The 21836-nt window shown below is 34.2% G+C and overlaps 1 protein-coding gene across 1 annotated transcript in view; it reads right to left on the bottom strand.

Moving 5' to 3' along the window:
- The window catches only part of HTR2C (5-hydroxytryptamine receptor 2C), a 206535-nt gene that overhangs the window by 101924 nt on the left and 82775 nt on the right, over positions 1 to 21836 (bottom strand). Inside the window, exon 3 of the mRNA XM_066249877.1 lies at positions 4558 to 4758. Within this exon, the coding sequence (XP_066105974.1) occupies positions 4558 to 4758 (201 nt within the window). The remainder of the gene's footprint in view (positions 1 to 4557; positions 4759 to 21836) is intronic.

Raw genomic sequence — 21836 nt, forward strand, 5'->3', positions numbered from 1 at the left:
ACCAGTGCCACCACAATACATTCAATTTAAAATCAAATAAATTAAAACAAAAAATTTATGCACACAAACATCGACTGTTTATGGCATCATTCACAGTCAAAAGAAATGTAAACAAATTTAAAGATGCAGAATTAAATCATAATTGCATAAAATTAACTGTAGCACATACTGCACTACTATCATAATGGTGTAGCCACCTCTTGTTGCTATTGCAGTGAGCATAAGTGTTGCAAGTATCTGCTTAAAATGTCATGTGACTCAAATCATCCCTGAGTGAACAGTTAGCCTCCCTAGTAAACTGCATATCACAGTAAAAAGTGATCTCTTACAGTCCTCACACATTTTTAAATCATCATGTTTTATTCCACATCGTATACTCTGAATACACCACGGGACCCATATGAAGTGCCACTAGTGATGGTGGAAGCACTCCCAAGAAGCACAGAAAAGTCAAGACATGACAAGGAATTGTTGAATTGTTTTATATGCACCGAAGATTGAGAGTGGCATATGCAGTTTGCCTGTCCTTTCAAGATAAATGAATCCACCATAAGGACCAGTGTAAAAAGAGAAAAGGAAATTCCTGATGCCTTTGCTATAGCTATAAAACTTTTTGCAAAATACCTTTTAAACTCATATTGAAAATGAGGTTTTTATGTGGGTGTAGAATTGCTAAAAGAAGGCATCTATATAGATTCTAGTACAAATCAAGAAAAAGCAAAGTTATTATATGACAAATTAAAGCAAAAGGAAGATTAAGGATCTATAGCTGCATAACTTAATGCCAGCAAAAGATGGTTTGATAATTTTAGAAAGAAGTTTAGTTTCAAAAAATGTCAGGATAACATGATAAATAACTTCTTCAAACTAAGGCAGCAAATTCCCAAATGATGTTAAGAAAACTACTGAAGAGAAAGGATATCTGCCTGAACAGGTTTTTAATGTAGATAAAAGTGCCCTTTCTGGAAAAAAAATTCTAAAGGATATTTATTAGTAAGGAAGAGAAGCGAGTACCAGAATTTAAGGCAGGAAGGGATAGGCTAAACCAGGGGTCCTCAAACTTTTTACACAAGGGGCCAGTACACTGTCCCTCAGACCGTTGGGAGGGCTGGACTATAAAAACAACTATGAACAAATCCCTATGCACACTGCACATATCTTATGTTAAAGTAAAAAAACAAAATGGGAACAAATACAATATTTACAATAAAGAACAAGTAAATTTAAATCAACAAACTGACCAGTATTTCAATGGGAACTATGGGCCTACTTTTGCCTAATGAGATGGTCAATGTCCGGTTCCATATTTGTCACTGCTAGCCATAACAAGTGATATGATGTGCTTCCGGAGCCTTGATGCGTGCGTCCCGCGTCACTGGAAGTAGTACTGGAAGTGAGCGATGCCGCGCTTTGCGGCGCTGCCACATACAGTACTCCAGGAGCACAGGATGCATCCTGTGCTCCTCTCACTGACCACCAATGAAAGAGGTGCCCCTTCCGGAAGTGTGGCGGGGGCCGGATAAATGGCCTCAGGGGGCCGCATGTGGCCGGCGGGCAGTAGTAGTTTGGGGACCCCTGGGCTAAACATACTGTTTTGTGAACTTGGAAGTTATACTTTTCTACTAGTACCCTTGAATGCACAAAAAATTATGTAGTCTATCCAGCAAAGATTAATATCAAATATTATTTTTATCTTTCTCCTGGACAATGAAAATATTTACTTTTAACCTTCTTCACTTATATGCGAGTGTTTTGTGCATTTTAGTTCTATAAATATTCTGAGCTACAGAAGACATTGTTATTGTTTTATACAGTCAATATTTATTTATATTTAGCTATAAATTTACTATTTTGATTGCTCTTAATTGCTTCCTGTATCTCAAACCTTTCCATCTGTGGCCATTTCCTTTGTTTTATGAAGTCCCATTAGTGTTTCCTTAAGTGAGTCAGTTTTTGTCATGTTCTCTTAGTTTTTTCTTATCTGATAATGTCTTTATTTCACTTTGATCCTTAAGGTATGAATTTGCTAAATGTATAATTCTAATTTGACATGTACTTTATTAGCACATCAACACTATAATTTCAACCTCTTTTTAGCTTTCATTGTTGTTGAGAAGGCATTCATCCATTTTATTGTTGTTCTATTGAAATTGATCTCTTTATTCATTTTTTCTTAAAGGTTAATGTTAGTTTTTCTTTTTTCCTGTAATGTCATTGTGATGAATTGAAATATCGATTGCTTTGTATTCATTCTTTTTGAGACCTGTTGAGCTCTTTAAATGAAAATCAGTATCTTTCATCAGTTTTAAAAGCCATGATTTCTTCAAATATTGCTTTTTTGCCATTCTTTTCTCACCTTATGTAACTTCTCTCATTTTAGATGTTTATTATCTTCTTATTCTCTCTCTTTTCTATAATACCAATTTTTCTTTCTTCATCCATCAGAGTTCCTTCTAATCAACCTCCAATAATGCTTTCTTTAGTCATGTCTAATCTGCCTTTGAATTTTCATGTTATGCTTAACCCTCAGAATTTCTAGTTTTTTTTCTCACATCTTAAATGTCACTCTTTATAGTTTGCAGTTTCTTGCTGAAATATTTAAGTTCAGCTTGTAATTTCTGTGTGCACATTACAAATAATTATTTAAAGTTTATGTCAGGGAATTGAACTATCTTGGGTTCTTTTTATTATTTTTTATTGTGTTATAGCTGGTTCACGTTTTTTTGTCTCTTCATGTGTCTGTTTATCAATGTATTACAGTTACTGAAATAAAAAATTAAAATAAGTAATATGAAGCCTAAGATGATTTTTTCATCTATGTCAAAAAATCTAGAAACATGAAGAATATGAAATCATCTTAATTCAATTTCTAGACTGAGATTTTTCTTTGTTACATAAGTGAATTAAATCACACCTGAATACTATGACAAGGGTGATTTAATACTGGTTCATCCATATTTCTATTGTACAGATGTTTGGGATTCAAAAACTAAATTCAAGTTGGCTGACCCTTGTTAGGCTTTATATTCCTACTATGGGTTTTCTCTGTTCATGAGATTGTGAGATGAGGTTTTTAACCTGTCAGTCACAGCTTCAGGTTTGCAAATGAATCATTGGCAAAATGACCTAAAAGTCATGATAATATTTCCTGGATTTTTGTTTTTTTCTGGATTCTTTCACTGTCTTATTAGCTTCACAATATTCATAGTACTTTTTCTATATTTTAGTTGGTTTTAGCAGAAGAGTCAATATTAGAAACTTAAGACCCTAATATTCTAACTTATTTAGCTATGCGTTTTCTTTTCAAGCACCATAAAAGCTGGTATCTTTTTAGATGAAACTTTCAAGGTAAAGAAAGTAAAATCTTTGAACTCTAGAATATGTAGGTCGAATTGTATAAATAAATTCACATTTTGTGGTGTGTTTTATTGTTTTTTTGTCCAAAAGTATGTGTGTTTATTTATCTGCAATAAATAATCTTAAAAGTTAAATACATTTATTTTATTAATAAATCCAAAATCAAGATATTTAGATGATATAAGAGAAGATTGTATAGAGGTCTTGATCTTGTTAAAATTGTGGATCTGTTTCCTGGTTCACAGTTTGCTACCTACACTGTACTGTGAACTTTGGGGCAGGGGATGCACCGGCCCTGTTATCCCATGCCTAAAAAAGTCCTCAGCTTATAATAGACACTCAATTAATGTGTATTGCATTAAATAAATAATCAATTGGGAACAGAAAAAAATTATTAGAATTTTTTACAGAAACGTAATTTTGAAAAAGGATTATTTAATGAGACACTAACTATAAGTTCCAACTGAAAGAGGAAAAAAAGTAAAATAAAAGAATTGTACAAACCCTTTTATTCCAATTGGTTTGATCTTGTGTCTTGAATATTAGCATTGTTAAGCCATTTATGAATATCTCAAATACAAGCAACAAGATAATAATTTCTCTTCTTCACCCCCCCCACAAATCTTTAAACAAATCAAGAGATTTTTTTTCTCTTCTGTATCATCAAAATTCAAGAAGGTATTTGAAAATGGAGTGTAAATAGTATATTAGGTTTATCAACAGAATAAATTTAGGCATATTTACTTCATAAGATTCTTATTTCACTATTAATGTTCCATTGAAGAAGATATGAAAATGGAATAAAAATATTATGATTAATGTCATGGGATAGATTTATATTTTGGAACATTTAAATGTTATATTTTTTAAATTTAGATTTTGCCGCATTTTTGTCATCTTCAAATTGTTTTAAACGTCTCAAAAGTTTTTTATCTGTGTTGCAGAATTCATTGGCATATTGATGCATAAAATAATTCAGCAGAATAAATGATAAAAATCATTTAAATGTTCATATAGAATACATATCTTCTATTATTGTTAACCTAAATATCAGATAAATAGGTTAAGAATAATAATTAAGCAGAATAATCCCGACTATACGCAAATGTTACCAGTCGACGTCTGTCGTTGTTCACAGTACATAATCCGAAGGTATTGAGCATAGCCGTTGCAATTCTAATGGCCAGGAGAGTTATTTACCTATAGATATTGCCCAAACAATAGCAATCTTCATGATGGCCTTAGTCCGCGAATTGAAACGGCTATGCTCAATAGGATTACGTATTGCTACATACCGATCCAGCGAGATAGCGCAGAGGTGCATGATGGACGCTGTCGAAAATAATACATCTAAAGAGATCCAGACGGGGCACAAATATCTAGGTAGTGGCCAGACATAATCTGAAAGAGAACAGAAGGAGAAGAAAAAAACGTATTATATAAATTATATTGACTGCCCTTTTAAATTTTAGTCTACTTATTTTTTATTTCATAATCTAAACATTTTAAATTTATTTTTATTTTTTTATTTTTTCTGAAGCTGGAAACTAGGAGAGACAGTCAGACAGACTCCCGCATGTGCCCACCAGGGAGCGACGCTCTGCCCACCAGGGGGCGTCGCTCTGTTGTGACCAGAGTCACTCTAGCGCCTGGGGCAGAGGCCAAGGAGCCATCGCCAGCGCCCGGGGCCATCTTTGCTCCAATGGAGCCTCGGCTGCGGGAGGGGAAGAGAGAGACAGAGAGGAAGGAGAGGGGGAGGGGTGGAGAAGCAGATGGGCGCTTCTCCTGTGTGCCCTGGCTGGGAATCAAACCCGGGTCCCCCGCATGCCAGGTCAACGCTCTACTGCTGAGCCAACCGGCCAGGGCCCATAATCTAAACATTTTAAAGAAAGTGAATTTTGGGAAACATTCTCCATAGTAATGGTGGTGATGAAGATGATAATGGTAATGTCTTCAGTGTTACATATATTATTATTTTTATTGAGGCAAAATGTACATAAAATTCACAATTTTGTACAATCCAATGGTATTTAATACATTTACAATATTATGCAAACATCACCCCTTTTAGTCCCAAAACATTTTATCATCCACAAAGGAAACTACTACTTGTTAAGTTTCACTACCCATTCTCCCCCTCCCCATCCTCTGACAATTTCTAATCTGCTTTTTTGTCTCTACAGATTTAGCTAATTTGGATATTTCATATTAATTAAATTATAAAATAGGTAACATTTTGTGTCTGGCTTTTTTTACTTAACATACTCTTTTGAGGGTCATCCATTTTGTAGCATGTATTAGTACTTCTTTTCTTCTTATGGCTAATGCTCTTATTATTTGAGATATTTTTGATGGTCTTGTTCTAAGTACACTTTTTCTTAATTTACGTTATGGATTGTTCATTATTGGTGTATAGAACTAATTTTCATGTGTTAATCTTGTATTCTGCACCTTTGCTGAATTCATTTGTTAAATCTATATTTTTGTGCATGAGTTCTGTAGGATTTTTCCTATGTAAGCTCATATCATCTATGAACAGAGATGATTTTGTTTTTCTCCCTAATTTTTTTTGCCTGTTAGTTATTTTTTCTTGCTTAATTGTTCTAGATAGAATTTCCAGTACAATATTGAATGGAAGTAAGAAAAGCAGGCATCCTTTATTTTCCTTCATCTTAAAGGAAAATCTTTTAATTCTTTCATGATTGAATAGTATGTAAGTTGTGAGTTTTTCATTAATGTCCTTTGTTACAGTGAGGAAGTTTCGTTCTATTACTAGTTTGTTGAGCATTTCTATCATGAAAGAGTGCTTCTTTGTTGTTATATGTTTACAATTCTTTTTCAATTGAGATTATAGTCTTTTCTTAATCTTCATTCTATGACTCTGATGCATTGTATTGATTAATTTTTGTATGTTGAACCACCCATGTATTCCTGAGATAATTCTTATTTGTTTATGGTATATAATATGATGTTGGACTTACTTCACTAGTATTTTGTAAAAGAATTGTGCATCTACACCCATGAGTGATATCAGCCCATGTTTCTCTTTTCTTTTGTAGCACCATTATCTGGCTTTAGTTTCTGGATAGTGATGGTCACATAAAATGAAATGAGTGGCAAAGTGTTTCTTTATCTTCTATTTTGTAGGAGTCAGGAATAATCAGAGTTAATTCTTCTTTAAATGTTTGGTAAGATTTCTTTTTTTTTTTTTTGCATTTTTCTGAAGTTGGAAACGGGGAGGCAGTCAGACAGACTCCCGCATGCGCTCGACCGGATCCACCTGGCATGCCCACCAGGGGGCGATGCTCTGCCCATCTGGGCCATCACTCTGCCACAATCAGAGCTATTCTAGCGCCTGAGGCAGAGGCCACAGAGCCATCCTCAGCGCCCGGGTAAACTTTTGCTCCAATGGAGCCTCGGCTGCGGGAGGGGAAGAGAGAGACAGAGAGGAAGGAGAGGAGGAGGGGTGGAAAAGAAGATGGGCGCTTCTCCTGTGTGCCCTGGCCAGGAATCGAACCCAAGACTTCTGCATGCCAGGCCGATGCTCTGCCACTGAGCTAACCAGCCAGGGCCTGGTAAGATTTCTTATGATGCCGACAGGTCCTGGACTTTCTTTATTGGAAGGGTTTTTTTTTTCTTAATAATTCAATATTTTTATTGTTATCAGTCTCATCAGATTCTTTATATTTCTTTCTTTTCTTCTCATCTCTTTTTTCTTTCTTTCCTCCTTTTTTTTGAGGAAAAGAAAGACAGAAACACAAAGGAAGGAAGAGGAATAAGAAACATCAACTCATAGTTGCAGTACCTTAGTTGTTCATTGATTGCTTTCTCATAAGTGCCTTGACCAGGAGACTCCAGCTGAGCCAGTGATCCCTTGCTCAAGCCAGCGACCTTAGGCTCAAGATAGCCATCTTAGGCTTCAAGCCAGTGATCATGGGTCATGTCTGTGATTTCATACTCAAGCCAGCGATCTTATGCTCAAAGTGGTGAGCCTGTGCTCAAGCCTGATGAACCCGCACTTGAGATCATGACCTCAGGGTGTCAAACCTGAGTCCTCAGCTTCCAGGTTGATGCTCTGTCCACTGTGCCACAGCCTGCTCAAGCTCTATTTCTTCTTGAGTTACTTCTGGTAGTTTGTGTGTTTCTAGAAATTTGTCCATTTCATTCATGTAATCTGATTTATTGAACTATGATTCTTCATTGTACTCTTTTATAATACTTTTAATTTTTGCAAAGTTTGTAATAACGCCCCCCCCCACTTTCATTTATAAGGTAGTGATTTGTGTCTTCTCTTTTTTCTCCTAGTCACACTAGTTAAAGGTTTATTATGTTTGTGGACTTCTCATAGAACCTTTGGTCTTCTTAATTACTTGTGTTTTTTCTATTCTCTATTTTGTCTCTCCATTTTAATCTTTAGCATTTCATTTCTTTTGCTAGTTTAAATTTGCTAGGTTAAGTTTGTTCTTCTTTTCTAGTTTCATAAAATCTAAATTTAGATTATTTCTCTCTGAGCACTGCTTTTGCTACATCTCATAAATTTTGGTATATCATGTTTTTGTTGTACTCTTCTCAAAATGTTTTTTTATTGATTGCTTTTAGAGAGACAGGTGAAGAGAGAGAGAGAGAGAGAGAGAGAGAGAGAGAGAGAGAAAGGGAAGCATTCATTTTTGTTTCACTTAGTCGTGCATTGGTTGCTTTACATATGTGCCCTGAATCGGTATGGAACCTGCAAATTTGCCATTTTGGGAAGGTGCTCCAACTGAACTAACTGTCCAGGGACTCAAAATATTTTCTAATTACATTTGTAACTTCTCCTTTCATCCATTGATTGTTTAATAGTATGGTATTTAATTTTCACACAGTTATGAATTTGTCAGTCTTCTATTGTTGATTTCTATTTTAATTACATTGTGGAGAAGATATTTTTAATGATAATAATATTTTTAATGTTTTATGTTTGTTTTAACACCTGATATATGGTCTATTCCAGAGAATGTTCCATGTGCACTTGGGAAAAATGTACTTTTTGCTGTTGTTGAATGAAATGTTCTATATATGTCTCTTAGAATTAGTTCCTTTATAATTCAGTTCAACTACTCTATTTCATTATTGATTCTTTATTCTGTTGTTTTATCTGTTATTAAAAATAGGGTATTTCTCTAAGTATTACAGATCTTTCTTATTGTCCTTCCAGTTTTACTTCTTATATATTTTTAGTCTCTATTGTTAGGTGTATATATATTCATATTTATACCTTCTTGATTGTTTGAGCCTTTTATGAATAAATAATATCTTTATCTCTCTTAACAATTTTTGTCTTAAGTTCTGTTTTGTCTGAACCATAGCCATCAAGTCTTTGTGGTTATTGTCTGCATGAGATTTCTTTTCTATCTTCTTACTTTCACATATTTGTAACTTTGGTTCTAAAATAAGTCTCTTTTTGACAATAGAGGAAAAATTTTAAAAATCCATTGTGACATTATGTATTTTTAACCATTCTGTCAACCTCAACCTTTTTAGCTGAAAATTTTAATATGTTCACATTAAAAGTCATTACACTTAAGAAACAATTATTTCCTCCATTTGTTGTTTTCTACATGATGCAAATTACTTTCCTCATAAATTCCTGTTACTGACTTCATTAATGATTAATTGATTTTTTACAAGGTACCTTTTAATATTCTTTTTTTTTAATTCTGTACATTATTTTAGTTTTATTCTTTTAAGTTAACTTGAAAATTAAAATTATCACCTGATCATTATAACAACGATTTTTAATACCAACCTAGTTTTAATAGTATATCTTTCTCACTCTTTATTTATTATTGTCACAAATTATATCTATATATACTTTGTGCTTGTTAACATAGATTTATAAATATTATTTTATGTATATATGTTTTATATCACAGTAAAGCAAAAGAAGATTAACAAACCAATAATATAAATACACTGGATTTTATATTTAATGATGTAGCTACATTTTTTATTTCTTTATATGCCTTTGATTTACTATTTAATATTCTTTCATTTCCATCTGATGGACTCCCTTTAGTATTTCTTATAGGGCAGGTCTACTGATGATGGAATCCCTTAGTTTTTGTTTATGAAAAAATGCTTTTTGAAAAATTGAAATATATTTGATATATAATATTGTGTAAATTTGTGGTATACAGCATGTTAATTTGATATATTTATACATTATAATATGATTGCCATTGTAGGGATAATGACCACTTTTATCAAAATTAAGTTCTAGTTCATAAGTTTTATGATTATAATATAATGTTGTCTATATTAAGTATCCTGTCCATTAAATCTTAATTTTTTCTTTCTTTCTTTTTTAAAATTTTTATTTATTTATTTTATTTTTTTAATTTATTTATTCATTCATTAAATACTTAAATATGCCATCCTACTGCTTTCTGGTCTAAATGTTTTTAAAGAGAAATTAATTGTTAATCTTGTTAAACAGTTTTTGTAATTCTGAGCATAATCAATCTTGCTGTGTAACTCTTGGGATAATTTGTGCTTAGATTCATTGGGCTTCTTAGATGTGTAGATTCATTTTTTTCCTCAAGGTTGGAAAATTTATAGCCATTACTTAAAAAAAATATTTGTTCTTTCTATTTTTTGTTCTCTTTTTGGCCACTCTCATCATGTGTATGTCAGTAATATTCATAGTATCTCATGTATCTTTCAGGTGATACTGAATTTTCTTCATTGTTTTCTCTTTTGGTTCCTTTGATGAGCTAATCTCTATTGGCCTATATTTAAATTATCTTATTCTTTCTTCTGTCTACCCAGTTCTGTTGTTGAAGAAATCTAGTGAAATTTTCAATTAAATTATTAAACTTTTCAACCCTCAAATTTCCTTTTTATTTCATTTATAATTTCTATTCCTTTATCGATAGTCTCTATTTGTTGAGACATTGCCCTCCTGGTTTTCTCCAGTTTTTTGTCCATGTGGCATCTCTGGAAATCAGGTCTCTCTTCTTTTCTATGGTTATTTGTTACTACTTGTGAATTAATTTTGTTTGTTTGTTTGGTGACTTTTTAAACTACTTTTGTAAAGTCTGTTTTCTTTGTCTTCTGTGGCTGCTGAAATCAGTGTTCCATCAGCTTAATGTTTTATTAGTATATTGACAGATTTTTTTAAACACTTATAAACAAGACAAGAAAAATATACTAAGTTTCTGCAGATAGATTCTGTGTGACGGCATTCTTTCACTGATAATGAGGCTGTTTACAAATTTGTGTGAGCCTTTAATTTAGCCTTGCACAGAGCCTTAGAAGCTGAAGGTCAGCTCAAGAACATGTGAAAGAATAATGTGTTTCAAAGCTTTTTATAAGCATACATCTAGCATGTATGTGGCTTCCCTTATTCTCTGGTATGTATGAATGTCTTCAAAATAAAGTCTTATTTCTCAAAATATCTTCTTTTCCAACCTCTTCTCTCCCAGGTCATTTAACCTGTCTCTTCCTTGTCAGGTCTGTTGTTTCTTGTCCCAGTCTGCTGCAGATAATTTTTCCTAGCAAACTTCACCCAAAACATCACTGCAGATCTAGGAATATTTTAACTCAAGCAAAACAAAGGACAAATTCTTGTGCCTACACTTCAGGAATCCACCTTCTAAGTCTAAAAAGACAAGTACAGGTTTTTAGGAATAAGTTCTGTATTATTCCCTTTGGCACTATAACCTGTACGAGGAGTGCAGGATGTCATCTTACATTCAGCAACTCATTTGAAGGTTAGGATTTGGCAACCAGGTAACTAAAAATGCCATAGTGTTCTCTTACTACAAAGCAATTGCTTTCTTCACCAAACCTTTCCTTGTTTGTTTTATTTTTTACCTAGATTTCACTTTTCTGTAAACATTGTGACCATTTTACCAGGTCATTTGCTGCTCTTGTGGAAAGATAGAACACTGATGTTCCTTCTCACATGAAGTATTTATTCCTTAGTTTACCTTGCTTACTATTGTTAAACATTATTTTAAGTGCTAGAAAATAGGATTCATAAGTGGCAAAAACTCTTGTTCTTAATTTTCCAGATACTGCCTGAATTCCTGCTTTCATTTCAATGATGAACTTCGGTGTGGCATTATTTTGGACTCTCAGTTGGTGTCAAGATCGACACAATGCTCTAAATAAGTATTTTTTTAATTGGCGTTCTTAATGAAAGTGTTCAGATCCATGTGGTAGTACATAGTGATAAAGTTTTTACAGTAGAGAATCATTCCAGGTCTAAAGTTATTATAATGCCATTGGCTTCCAGGATTTAGCAACTGAATCAGGCAAAAACATCAACTTTTTTTATATATATAGATTTTTGCTGATTTGTTTTATAATGTGTTATATCCTGGTCTGTTGGAGTTTTTATTGATAACTACCTTCCATATTAGACTCTAATTCTATGCAATATTTGTAGGCATTGTTACTAGACAGAATAACAAATGCAGAGTATTATTTTCTTGGAGAAGTAAAATAAAAACGTACATATCTGGTTGTGGAAATATTTGGGATGACCAGCATCCTTCCTTCAGATATTTTTGGTTTCTGTAGGACAGGGAAAAAGGATATGTGAAGATATAAACTGATCAATTGGTATATCATAATCTAAAGGACTTTCTTTTTTTTTTTTTTTTTCCTCTTTGAATATTTATTTATTTATTTTTTTAAATTTTTTTTTTTATTAAATTTAATGCAGTGACATTGATAAATCAGGGTACATACGTTGAGAGAAAATATCTCTAGATTATTTTGACATTTGATTCTGCTGTATACCCCTCCTGCAAAGTTAAATTGTCTTCTGTCACCTTCTATCTAGTTTTCTTTGTGCCCCTCCCCTCCCCTAACCCCTCCCTCCTTCTTCACCTCCTCCCCCCTCCCCCAACCCCCCCCCCGCCCCTGTTGCCATCACATTCTTGTTCATGTCTCTGAGTCTCATTTTTATGTCCCTTCTATGTATGGATTCATCTCAGTTTTTTTTCTGATTTACTTATTTCACTCCGTATAATGTTATCAAGGTCCATCCATGTTATTGTAAATGATCCGATGTCATCATTTCTTATGGCTGAGTAGTATTCCATAGTATATATGTACCAAAGTTTTTTAATCCACTCGTCCTCTGACGGACACTTGGGCTGTTTCCAGATCTTCGCTATTGTGAACAATGCTGCCACAAACATGCGGGTGCATTTCTCCTTTTCAAGCCGTTCTATGGTGTCCTTGGGGTATATTCCTAAAAGTGGTATAGCTGGGTCAAAAGGCGGTTCGATTTTCAGTTTTTTGAGGAATCTCCATACTGTTTTCCACAGTGGCTGCACCAGTCTGCATTCCCACCAGCAGTGCAGGAGGGTCTCCTTTTCTCCACATCCTCGCCAGCACTTATTCTGTGTTGTTTTGTTGATAAGCGCCATTCTGACTGGTGTAAGGTGATCTCTCATTGTGGTTTTAATTTGCATTTCTCTAATGATTAGTGATGTTGAGCATTTTTTCATATGCCTATTGGCCATCTGTATGTCCTCTTTGGAGAAGTGTCTATTCATCTCTTTTGCCCATTTTTGGATTGGGTTGTTTGTCTTCCTGGTGTTGAGTTTTACAAGTTCTTTATAAATTTTGGTTATTAACCCCTTATCAGACGTATTGTCAAATATGTTCTCCCATTGTGTAGTTTGTCTTTTTATTCTGTTCTTGTTGTCTTTAGCTGTGCAAAAGCTTTTTAGTTTGATATAGTCCCATTTGTTTATCCTGTCTTTTATTTCACTTCTCTGTGGAGATAAATCAGCAAATATATTGCTCCGAGAGATGTCGGAGAGCTTACTGCCTATGTTTTCTTCTAAGATGCTTATGGTTTCACGGCCTACATTCAAGTCTTTTATCCATTTTGAGTTTATTTTTGTGAGTGGTGTAAGCTGGTGATCTAGTTTCATTTTTTTGCAGGTAGCTGTCCAATTTTCCCAACACCATTTGTTAAAGAGGCTGTCTTTACTCCATTGTATTTCCTTACCTCCTTTGTCAAATATCAGTTGTCCATAGAACTGTGGGTTTATTTCTGGGTTCTCTGTTCTATTCCATTGATCTATATGCCTGTTCTTATGCCAGTACCAGGCTGTTTTGAGTACAATGGCCTTGTAGTATAACTTGATGTCAGGAAGTGTGATACCTCCCACTTTATTCTTCTTTTTTAAGATTGCTGAGGCTATTCGTGTCCTTTTTTGGTTCCATATAAATTTTTGGAATATGTGTTCTATATCTTTGAAGTATGTCATTGGTATTTTAATTGGTATTGCATTGAATTTATAAATTGCTTTGGGTAATATAGACATTTTAATGATGTTTATTCTTCCTAACCATGAGCACGGTATATGCTTCCACTTGTTAGTATCTTCCTTGATTTCTTTTATCAATGTTTTGTAATTTTCCGAGTACAAGTCTTTAGTCTCCTTGGTTAAGTTTACTCCTAGGTACTTTATTTTTTTGGTTGTAATTGTGAAGGGGATTGTTTCCTTAATTTCTCTTTCTGACTGTTCATTGTTGGTGTATAAAAATGCTTCTGATTTCTGAGTATTGATTTTATATCCTGCCACTTTGCTGAATTTATTTATCAGGTCCAGTAGTTTTTTGACTGAGACTTTAGGGTTTTCTATATACAATATCATATCATCTGCAAATAATGATAGTTTTACTTCTTCTTTTCCCACTTGAATGCCTTTTATTTCTTCTTCTTGTCTGATTGCTATGGCTAGGACTTCCAGGACTATGTTAAATAAGAGTGGTGAAAGGGGGCACCCCTGCCTTGTTCCTGATCTTAAGGGTATTGCTTTTAATTTTTGCCCATTGACTATGATGTTGGCTGTGGGTTTCTCATAGATGGCTTTTATCATGTTGAGGTATGTTCCCTGTATTCCCACTTTGCTGAGAGTTTTGATCATGAATGGGTGCTGGATTTTATCAAATGCTTTTTCTGCATCTATTGAAATTATCATATGGTTTTTCTCCTTCTTTTTGTTTATGTGATGAATCACATTGATTGATTTACGAATATTGTACCAGCCTTGCCTCCCCAGAATAAATCCCACTTGATCATGGTGTATGATTTTTTCCATATATTGTTGGATCCGGTTTGCTAATATTTTGTTGAGGATTTTAGCATCTATATTCATCAGAGATATTGGCCTATAATTTTCTTTCTTTGTGTGGTCTTTGCCTGGTTTTGGAATCAGAATTATGCTCGCCTCATAAAAGGAGTTTGGAAGTCTTCCTTCCTCTTGAATTTTTTGAAATAGTTTGAGAAGGATAAAAGTTAGTTCTTCTTTGAATATCTGGTAGAATTCCGTTGTGAAGCCATCGGGCCCCGGACTTTTCTTTGTTGGGAGTTTTTTGATAACTGTTTCGATCTCCTTTGGTGTAATTGGTCTGTTTAAGTTTTCTGATTCTTCCAGATTGATTTTTGGAAGATTGTACGTTTCAAGGAATTTGTCCATTTCATCTAGGTTGTCTAGTTTTTTGGCATAGAGTTCTTCATAGTATTTTCTTACAATATTTTGTATTTCTGTTGTGTCAGTTGTTATTTCTCCTCTCTCATTTCTAATTTTATTTATTTGAGTCCTCTCTCTCTTTTTCTTGGTGAGTCTACTTAAAGGTGCATCAATCTTGTTTACCTTTTCAAAGAACCAGCTCCTAGTTTCATTGATCCTCTGTATTGTTTCTTTAGCCTCTATGTCATTTATTTCTGCTCTGATCTTTATTATTTCCTTCCTTCTACTACATTTGGGCTTTACTTGCTGTTCTTTTAAAAGTTCTTTTATATGCAGTGTTAAGTTGTTTATTTGAGCTTTTTCTAGCTTCTGAAAGTGTGCCTGTAGTGCTATAAACTTCCCTCTCAGCACTGCTTTCGCTGTGTCCCATAAATTTTGAGTTGTTGTATGCTCATTGTCATTCGTTTCTAGGAATTTCTTTATTTCTTCTTTGATCTCATTCTTAATCCATTCATTATTTAACACCCTGCTATTTAGTTTCCATGTGTTTGAGAATTTTTGAGCTTTTCTGCTGTGATTCATTTCTAGTTTCATGCCGTTGTGATCAGAGAAAGTGCTTGATATGATTTCAGTCTTCTTAAATTTGTTGAGAGCACTTTTGTGCCCTAACATGTGGTCTATCCTAGAGAATGTACCATGAGCACTTGAAAAGAATGTATATTCTGCTGCTTTAGGGTGAAAGGTTCTGAAGATATCTATTAAATCGAGTTGATCTAGTGTTTCCAATAAGTCTGCTGTTTCTTTGTTAATTTTCTTTCTTGAGGATCTATCTAGTGATGTTAGTGGGGTATTGAAATCCCCTACTATTATAGTATTGCTGTTGATCTCGCCCTTTAAATCCATCAAAGTCTGTTTTATATATTTGGGTGCTCCTATATTAGGTGCATAGATATTTATAATAGTTATATCTTCCTGTTGGATTACTCCCTTTATCATTATGTAGTGGCCTTCTTTATTTCTTACTATATCCTTTGTTTTAAAGTCCAATTTGTCTGATATAAGTATTGCTACCCCAGCTTTTTTTTCATTTCCATTTGCATGAAACATTTTTTTCCATCCTTTTACCTTCAATCTGTGTGTGTCTTTTGTTCTAAGGTGTGTCTCTTGTAGACAACATATGTATGGGTCCTGTTTTCTTATCCACGCAGCTACCCTATGTCTTTTGATTGGATCATTTAATCCATTTACATTTAAGGTTATTATTGATATGTAGTTGTTTATTGCCATTTTCTTCTTTAAAGGTATATTCTTTTTTCTTTTTTTTTTTCTGTATTCTTTTCCCACTTTATCTGTTTACACCAGGCCCCTTAATATTTCCTGCAGCATTGGTTTGATTGTAATGAATTCCTTGAGTTGTTTTTTTTCTGGGAAGCTTTTTATTTCTCCTTCAATTTTAAACGATAGCCTTGCTGGATAAAGTAGTCTTGGTTGTAAGTTCTTGTTCTGCATTACTTTGAATATTTCTTGCCATTCCCTTCTGGCCTCAAGTGTTTCTGTTGAGAAGTCAGATGTCATCCTTATGGGGGCTCCTTTGTAGGTGATAACTTTTTTTTCTCTTGCAGCTTTTAATATTTTCTCTTTATCGCTTAGCTTTGGTATTTTAATTATGATGTGTCTTGGTGTAGGTTTCTTTGGGTTTCTCTTTAATGGAGTCCTCTGTGCTTCTTGGATTTGTGAGAGTTTCTCTTGCATTAATTTAGGGAAGTTTTCAGCTATGATATGATTGAACAAAGTCTCTATCCCTTGTTCTTTTTCTTCTTCTTCTTCAGGAACCCCTATGATGCGGATGTTATTTCTCTTCATGTTGTCACAGAGCTCTCTAAGAGTTTCCTCTGACTTTTTGAGTCTTTTTTCTCTTTTCTTCTCTGCTTTCATGCCTTCATTCCAGTTGTCTTCTAACTCGCTGATTCGATCCTCTGCTCTATCTATCCTGTTTTTAATTCCTTCCATTGTGGTCTTTATTTCTGATATTGTATTTGTCGTCTCCAACTGATTCTTTTTTATACTTGCTATTTCTTTATTTAGGTTTTCAAACTCCCCCTCCATTGTTGTTCTAAGATCCCTAAGCATCCTTACAATCATTATTTTGAACTCCGCATCTGGAAGTTTGATTATTTCCATATCACTCAGTTCATCTCTAGAAAGTGTCTCTTGTGGTTTCATTTGGATTGCACTCCTTTGTTTTCTCATCTTCTTCTTCTTTTTTTTTATTTGTAGAGTTGATTGAGTCTAGGCTTGGTGTTGTCTGCCTCCAGTTTTCAGTTGTGTTATTTTTAGGTCTTCGTGGGTTGGTATCAGCTATTATTTGTAATCCACTTTTGGATTTGGGCAGCTTTGAAGTCTTGATTTGTTTGTTTTCTTAACAGGTGATAGTCTTGTTAACTGATCTCAGCAGGGGTCTTCCTTGAAACTGTATCCAGGAATGCTGTGGGTGTAACCTGAGACGCTGAAGGTCTCTTCCTCCAACTAATCTCACTGGGGGCAGGGTTTTTTTTCTCAGCTTCAGTAGGGGGAGGTGTATCTCAGATCTCCATGGAGACCTGAGTTACTGCCCCTCCTCCCCACTTCTTGTTTTCAGCTGTGTCTTGTTGTGCTGATTGGAGCTGGATAGATGTCCGGAGATCTCTGATCCGGAAGCACTTCAGCTCTGTTTTGTGAAAGGTTCAGTCCCTCCCCCAGCTATGGCCGCCTCCAGCACGAATGAGTCAGCTTTTTTATTTTGTTTCTTGCATACCTTAGCCCCTCACAGTCTGTCCCTCTCCCTGTCTTTTCCACTTGGGAGATAAGCTGGTCTTTTCAACCCACCTTGCTCCCTGGTCGCCAGGTAAGTGGCTGTGAGCAGTAGTTTCTGCTCTTTTTCCCCTGTGAAATCCTCTGGGCTCTCAGCCTCACCCCCCTCCTTCCCTTCCTGTAAGCAGAGGAGATTCAGGCACTCCTTACCAGGATTATTGTGGCTTCCTCTTTGCTCCTTGGTTTTTGAGAGCTGTTTTTGCAGTTCAGTGTTTGTTTTTCATGCTGATTTTTTCTAAATTGATTTGTATTCCAGTTTGGTGTTGAGAGCTGGGTGTCTGTGCATCCGCCTACTCCGCTGCCATCTTCCCTCCTAAAGGACTTTCTTGATAATAAGGCAATACTGATCAAACCACTACACTTTTAAAGTGAACATTATTATCAATCATTAAGAAATCTTGTATGTCTATTTTTTATTTTGAGGTCCCATCATTTCATTAATACTGTTGGTTTATTTTGCTGGATCTCCAACTTTTACTGGGATATCATGTGTCTTTAGATGTCTATCTTAGAATAAAAATTAATTTTTTAAATTTTTTATACCTGGGACTGCTTCAGTCTACATGACTTATTTATGCATGCTTGAATATGGACTCTTAGATAAATCATTAGAATTTATAGTTAGGCTGCTTGTTATTTATTAAACTTTATGAATACATAAAGTATGGCTTTCACCAAATTTGAGGAATTTTCATTCCATTTTTTCCCAAAGTTTCTGTCTTCATTCTTCTTCTTTTCCCCATATGAGTCTCAAATTAGATGTATAGTAGAAGGTTTAATATTGTCTCATGAATTCCTGAGAGTGCATTTTTTCCTTTTTAGCATATTTTTTTTTCTCATCATGATTTTGAATAATTTTTATTGATCTATCTTCAAAGGCAGTGGTTATTTTCTTTATTTCCATTTTATTCTTTAGCTTATCCAGGGGATGAACTAAAATTTAAACATTTCACATATAGTTTTTTTCAGTTTTAAAATCCCCATTTAGCCTGACCAGGCAGTGGCGCTGTGGATGGAGCATCGGACTGGGATGTGGAGGACCCAGGTTCGAGACCCCGAGGTCACCAGCTTGAGCACGGCCTCATCTGATTTGAGCAAAGCTCACCAGCTTGGACCCAAGGTCTCTGGCTCAAGCAAGGAGTTAGTCTGCTGAAGGCCCACGGTCAAGGCACATCTGAGAAAGCAATGAATGAACAAATAAGGTGCTGCAATCTACAACGAAAAACTGATGATTGTTGCTTCTCATCTCTCTCTGTTCCTGTATGTCTGTCCCTGTCTATCTCTGTCTCTGTAAAAAAAAATACCATTTAATTATTTTGGTTGTTTTTATTTTCTTCTGAGTTTTCTCACTTTCAATCATTATAAGGATGCTTTCCTTTAATGTCATTGAATAGAAATATAATACTAGCACTAAAATGTAAATTTCTACATCTGGGTGTTTACAAGATAGGTCTTTGTTGAAAAGTTAGTGCATGTGTGTGTGCATGTTTGTGTATGCATGTGTGTAAATGTAAATTTCTCCTTTTTATTGTAGTAAGAAATTTTAGATTATAACTTAAACATTGTGAATGTTATATTGTTAAAATGCATTCCATTATATTTCTCTGACTAGTGTTAAAGTTTTTGTTTTTCTGGCCATTAATTTGGCTGTACTAAAACTTTAGTCTTTGTCTCTTAGACCAGTGGTCCCCAAACCCCAGGCCAGGGATCGGTACCAGTCCGTGGACCATTTGGTACCAGTCTGCAGAGAAAGAATAAATAACTTACATTATTTCCGTTTTATTTATATTTAAATCTGAATGATGTTTAATTTTTTAAAAATGACCAGATTCTCTCTGTTACATCCGTCTAAGACTCACTCTTGATGCTTGTCTCGGTCATGTGATACATTTATCTGTCACACCCTAAAGGCCGGTCCGTGAAAATATTTTCTGACATTAAACCGGTCCGTGGCCCAAAAAAGGTTGTGGACCACTGTCTTAGACTATACCTCAAAAGTCAGTTCAGCTCACTTATCTTTTCTTTGGCTGTTTAAAGCAGATTATATTAATCTTGGAAATTGATGGTGTTGAGTGTTTCAGTATTCTTGGCTTGTTGCACTTGTAAAATTTACTTTCCTAATTGTGCTTCCAGTGTGCAAGTACCACCTGATGGCCATTATGTGAAAGTATCATAGCTACTAGAATATAAAATCTATTCATTTAAAAATTGTTTTCTGTTATATTTTTATACCATTTTAACCAAAATCATAGCACAAAGTAGGTATGCAATCAATACTTGTTAATGTGTAAAAGAATATCTCCAACTGACAGATAATAATTTCACACTAAGCCATCTTTACCATGTACCAGCATATACAGTATTCTTATTTAGGTACAAATTAATTCAGAAATCAATATGCTGTCTGATCATTTCTTAGTAGTTACATGTTTAATAATGGCAAAATGTCGATTGCTATTCTGCAGTGGCTGTAGTGTATTTTTTATTCTATTGCACACAATTAAAAATTCTACAATGTAGGTTCTATATCTTACCGTGTGATGAAAATGTCTCTACGAAAGTCTTAGGCCTGACCAGGCAGTGGTGCAATGGATAGAGCATTGGACTGGGACATTGAGGACCCAGGTTGAAAACCCCTAGGTCACTAGTTTGAACGCAGGCTCAGCTGGTTTGAGCAATGCTCACCAGCTTGAGCCCAAGGTCACTGGCTTAAGCAAGATGTCACTCACTCTTCTATAGACCATGGTCAAGGCACCTATGAGAAAGCAAGCAATGAACAACTAAAGTGCTGCAAGGAAGAATTGATGCTTCTCATCTCTCTCCCTTCCTGTCTGTCTGTTCTTAGCTATCCTTCTCTCTGGCTCTCTCTCTGTCAAAGAAAAAAAAAGAAAAAGAAAGTCTTAGACTTGTTCAAGTCCACAATGTGAGTAAAGAATCTTGGTGCAAACTTGATATATTTTTCTCAACATGAAGCTACCTATTATCACCATAAATTATTTCTTATTAAATATGGAATACAATTTCTTCTGTGATAAAAGACAATATTCTTTTTAAATAGGTTTATCGAACAAGTATATTTCCAAACATAAGAAATAGCAATATTCAAAGAAAAAATCAATGAACAAGCACCTAGAGCAAAAACAAGCCCAAAGATATCCATATCAAAATGAATTAAATAATTAATTTCTAGATTAGCTTCATAATTAAAAATAATTGTAAAACTACTTTCCCCAAATTTTTATAACCCATTAGCCAAATGTGACTAACCATAAGTATCAACTGAGGTTTTATTCAAAAATTCTTTCCTGAGCTTTACTACAGATATATTAATTTAAAATATTTAGTATTTCATGAAAATTTAGTGTTTTCACATTTTTTAAAATAAAAATTTCAAGTAATTTTAATGCAATTAAAGTGTGTTTTCTTAATTGAAACAGACTCACAGATACAGAAATCAGACTGATTGTTGTCATAGAAGAAGGACATTGAGGGACTGGGTGTAAAAGGTGAAGGGATTAGTAAGTACAACTTAATAGTCATGACATAATCATGGGGGTGTAAAGTACTGAAAAAGAAATGTAGTCAATAATATTGTAATAACTATATGTTACTGGGTAGATACTTGAAATATGAGAGGATACCACTTTGTAAAGTATACAATTGTCTAGGCACTATACCATATACCTAAAATTAATACAAAATAATATTGCATATACAATGTAATTCAAAATTAAAATAAAGTATATACTCTTTAGATAAATTTATGTAATTCAAGCACATTCTAGACAAAGAATATGTGAAAAGTTTGGTAGAAGTCACATAGCAAAAAGTCTGGTTAGCATAATTTTCATGAAAGATCAATTCATAGTTGAGGAAAATTAAATTTTATTTTCACTAACAAAAATTATGTATAGTGCTTCATAACACATTTCTATATATTTATTCATAGGTTATACAACCTTAGTATCTCCAAAATTTACGGACATCCCCACCAATATTGAAAATAATGGCAAAGATTTAATAAAAGACACTAAATTTTAAGTTCATTTGTGGAAATAAAAAATAAAAAGATTTTCTTTTTATGAAATAATGGAGCCAATCGTTTGCTGGCACAAAGTAAAAAAGAAATTCAATAAATATTTGTTA

The sequence above is a fragment of the Saccopteryx bilineata genome, chromosome X (assembly GCF_036850765.1).
Source record: "Saccopteryx bilineata isolate mSacBil1 chromosome X, mSacBil1_pri_phased_curated, whole genome shotgun sequence".
Lineage (NCBI taxonomy): Eukaryota > Metazoa > Chordata > Mammalia > Chiroptera > Emballonuridae > Saccopteryx > Saccopteryx bilineata.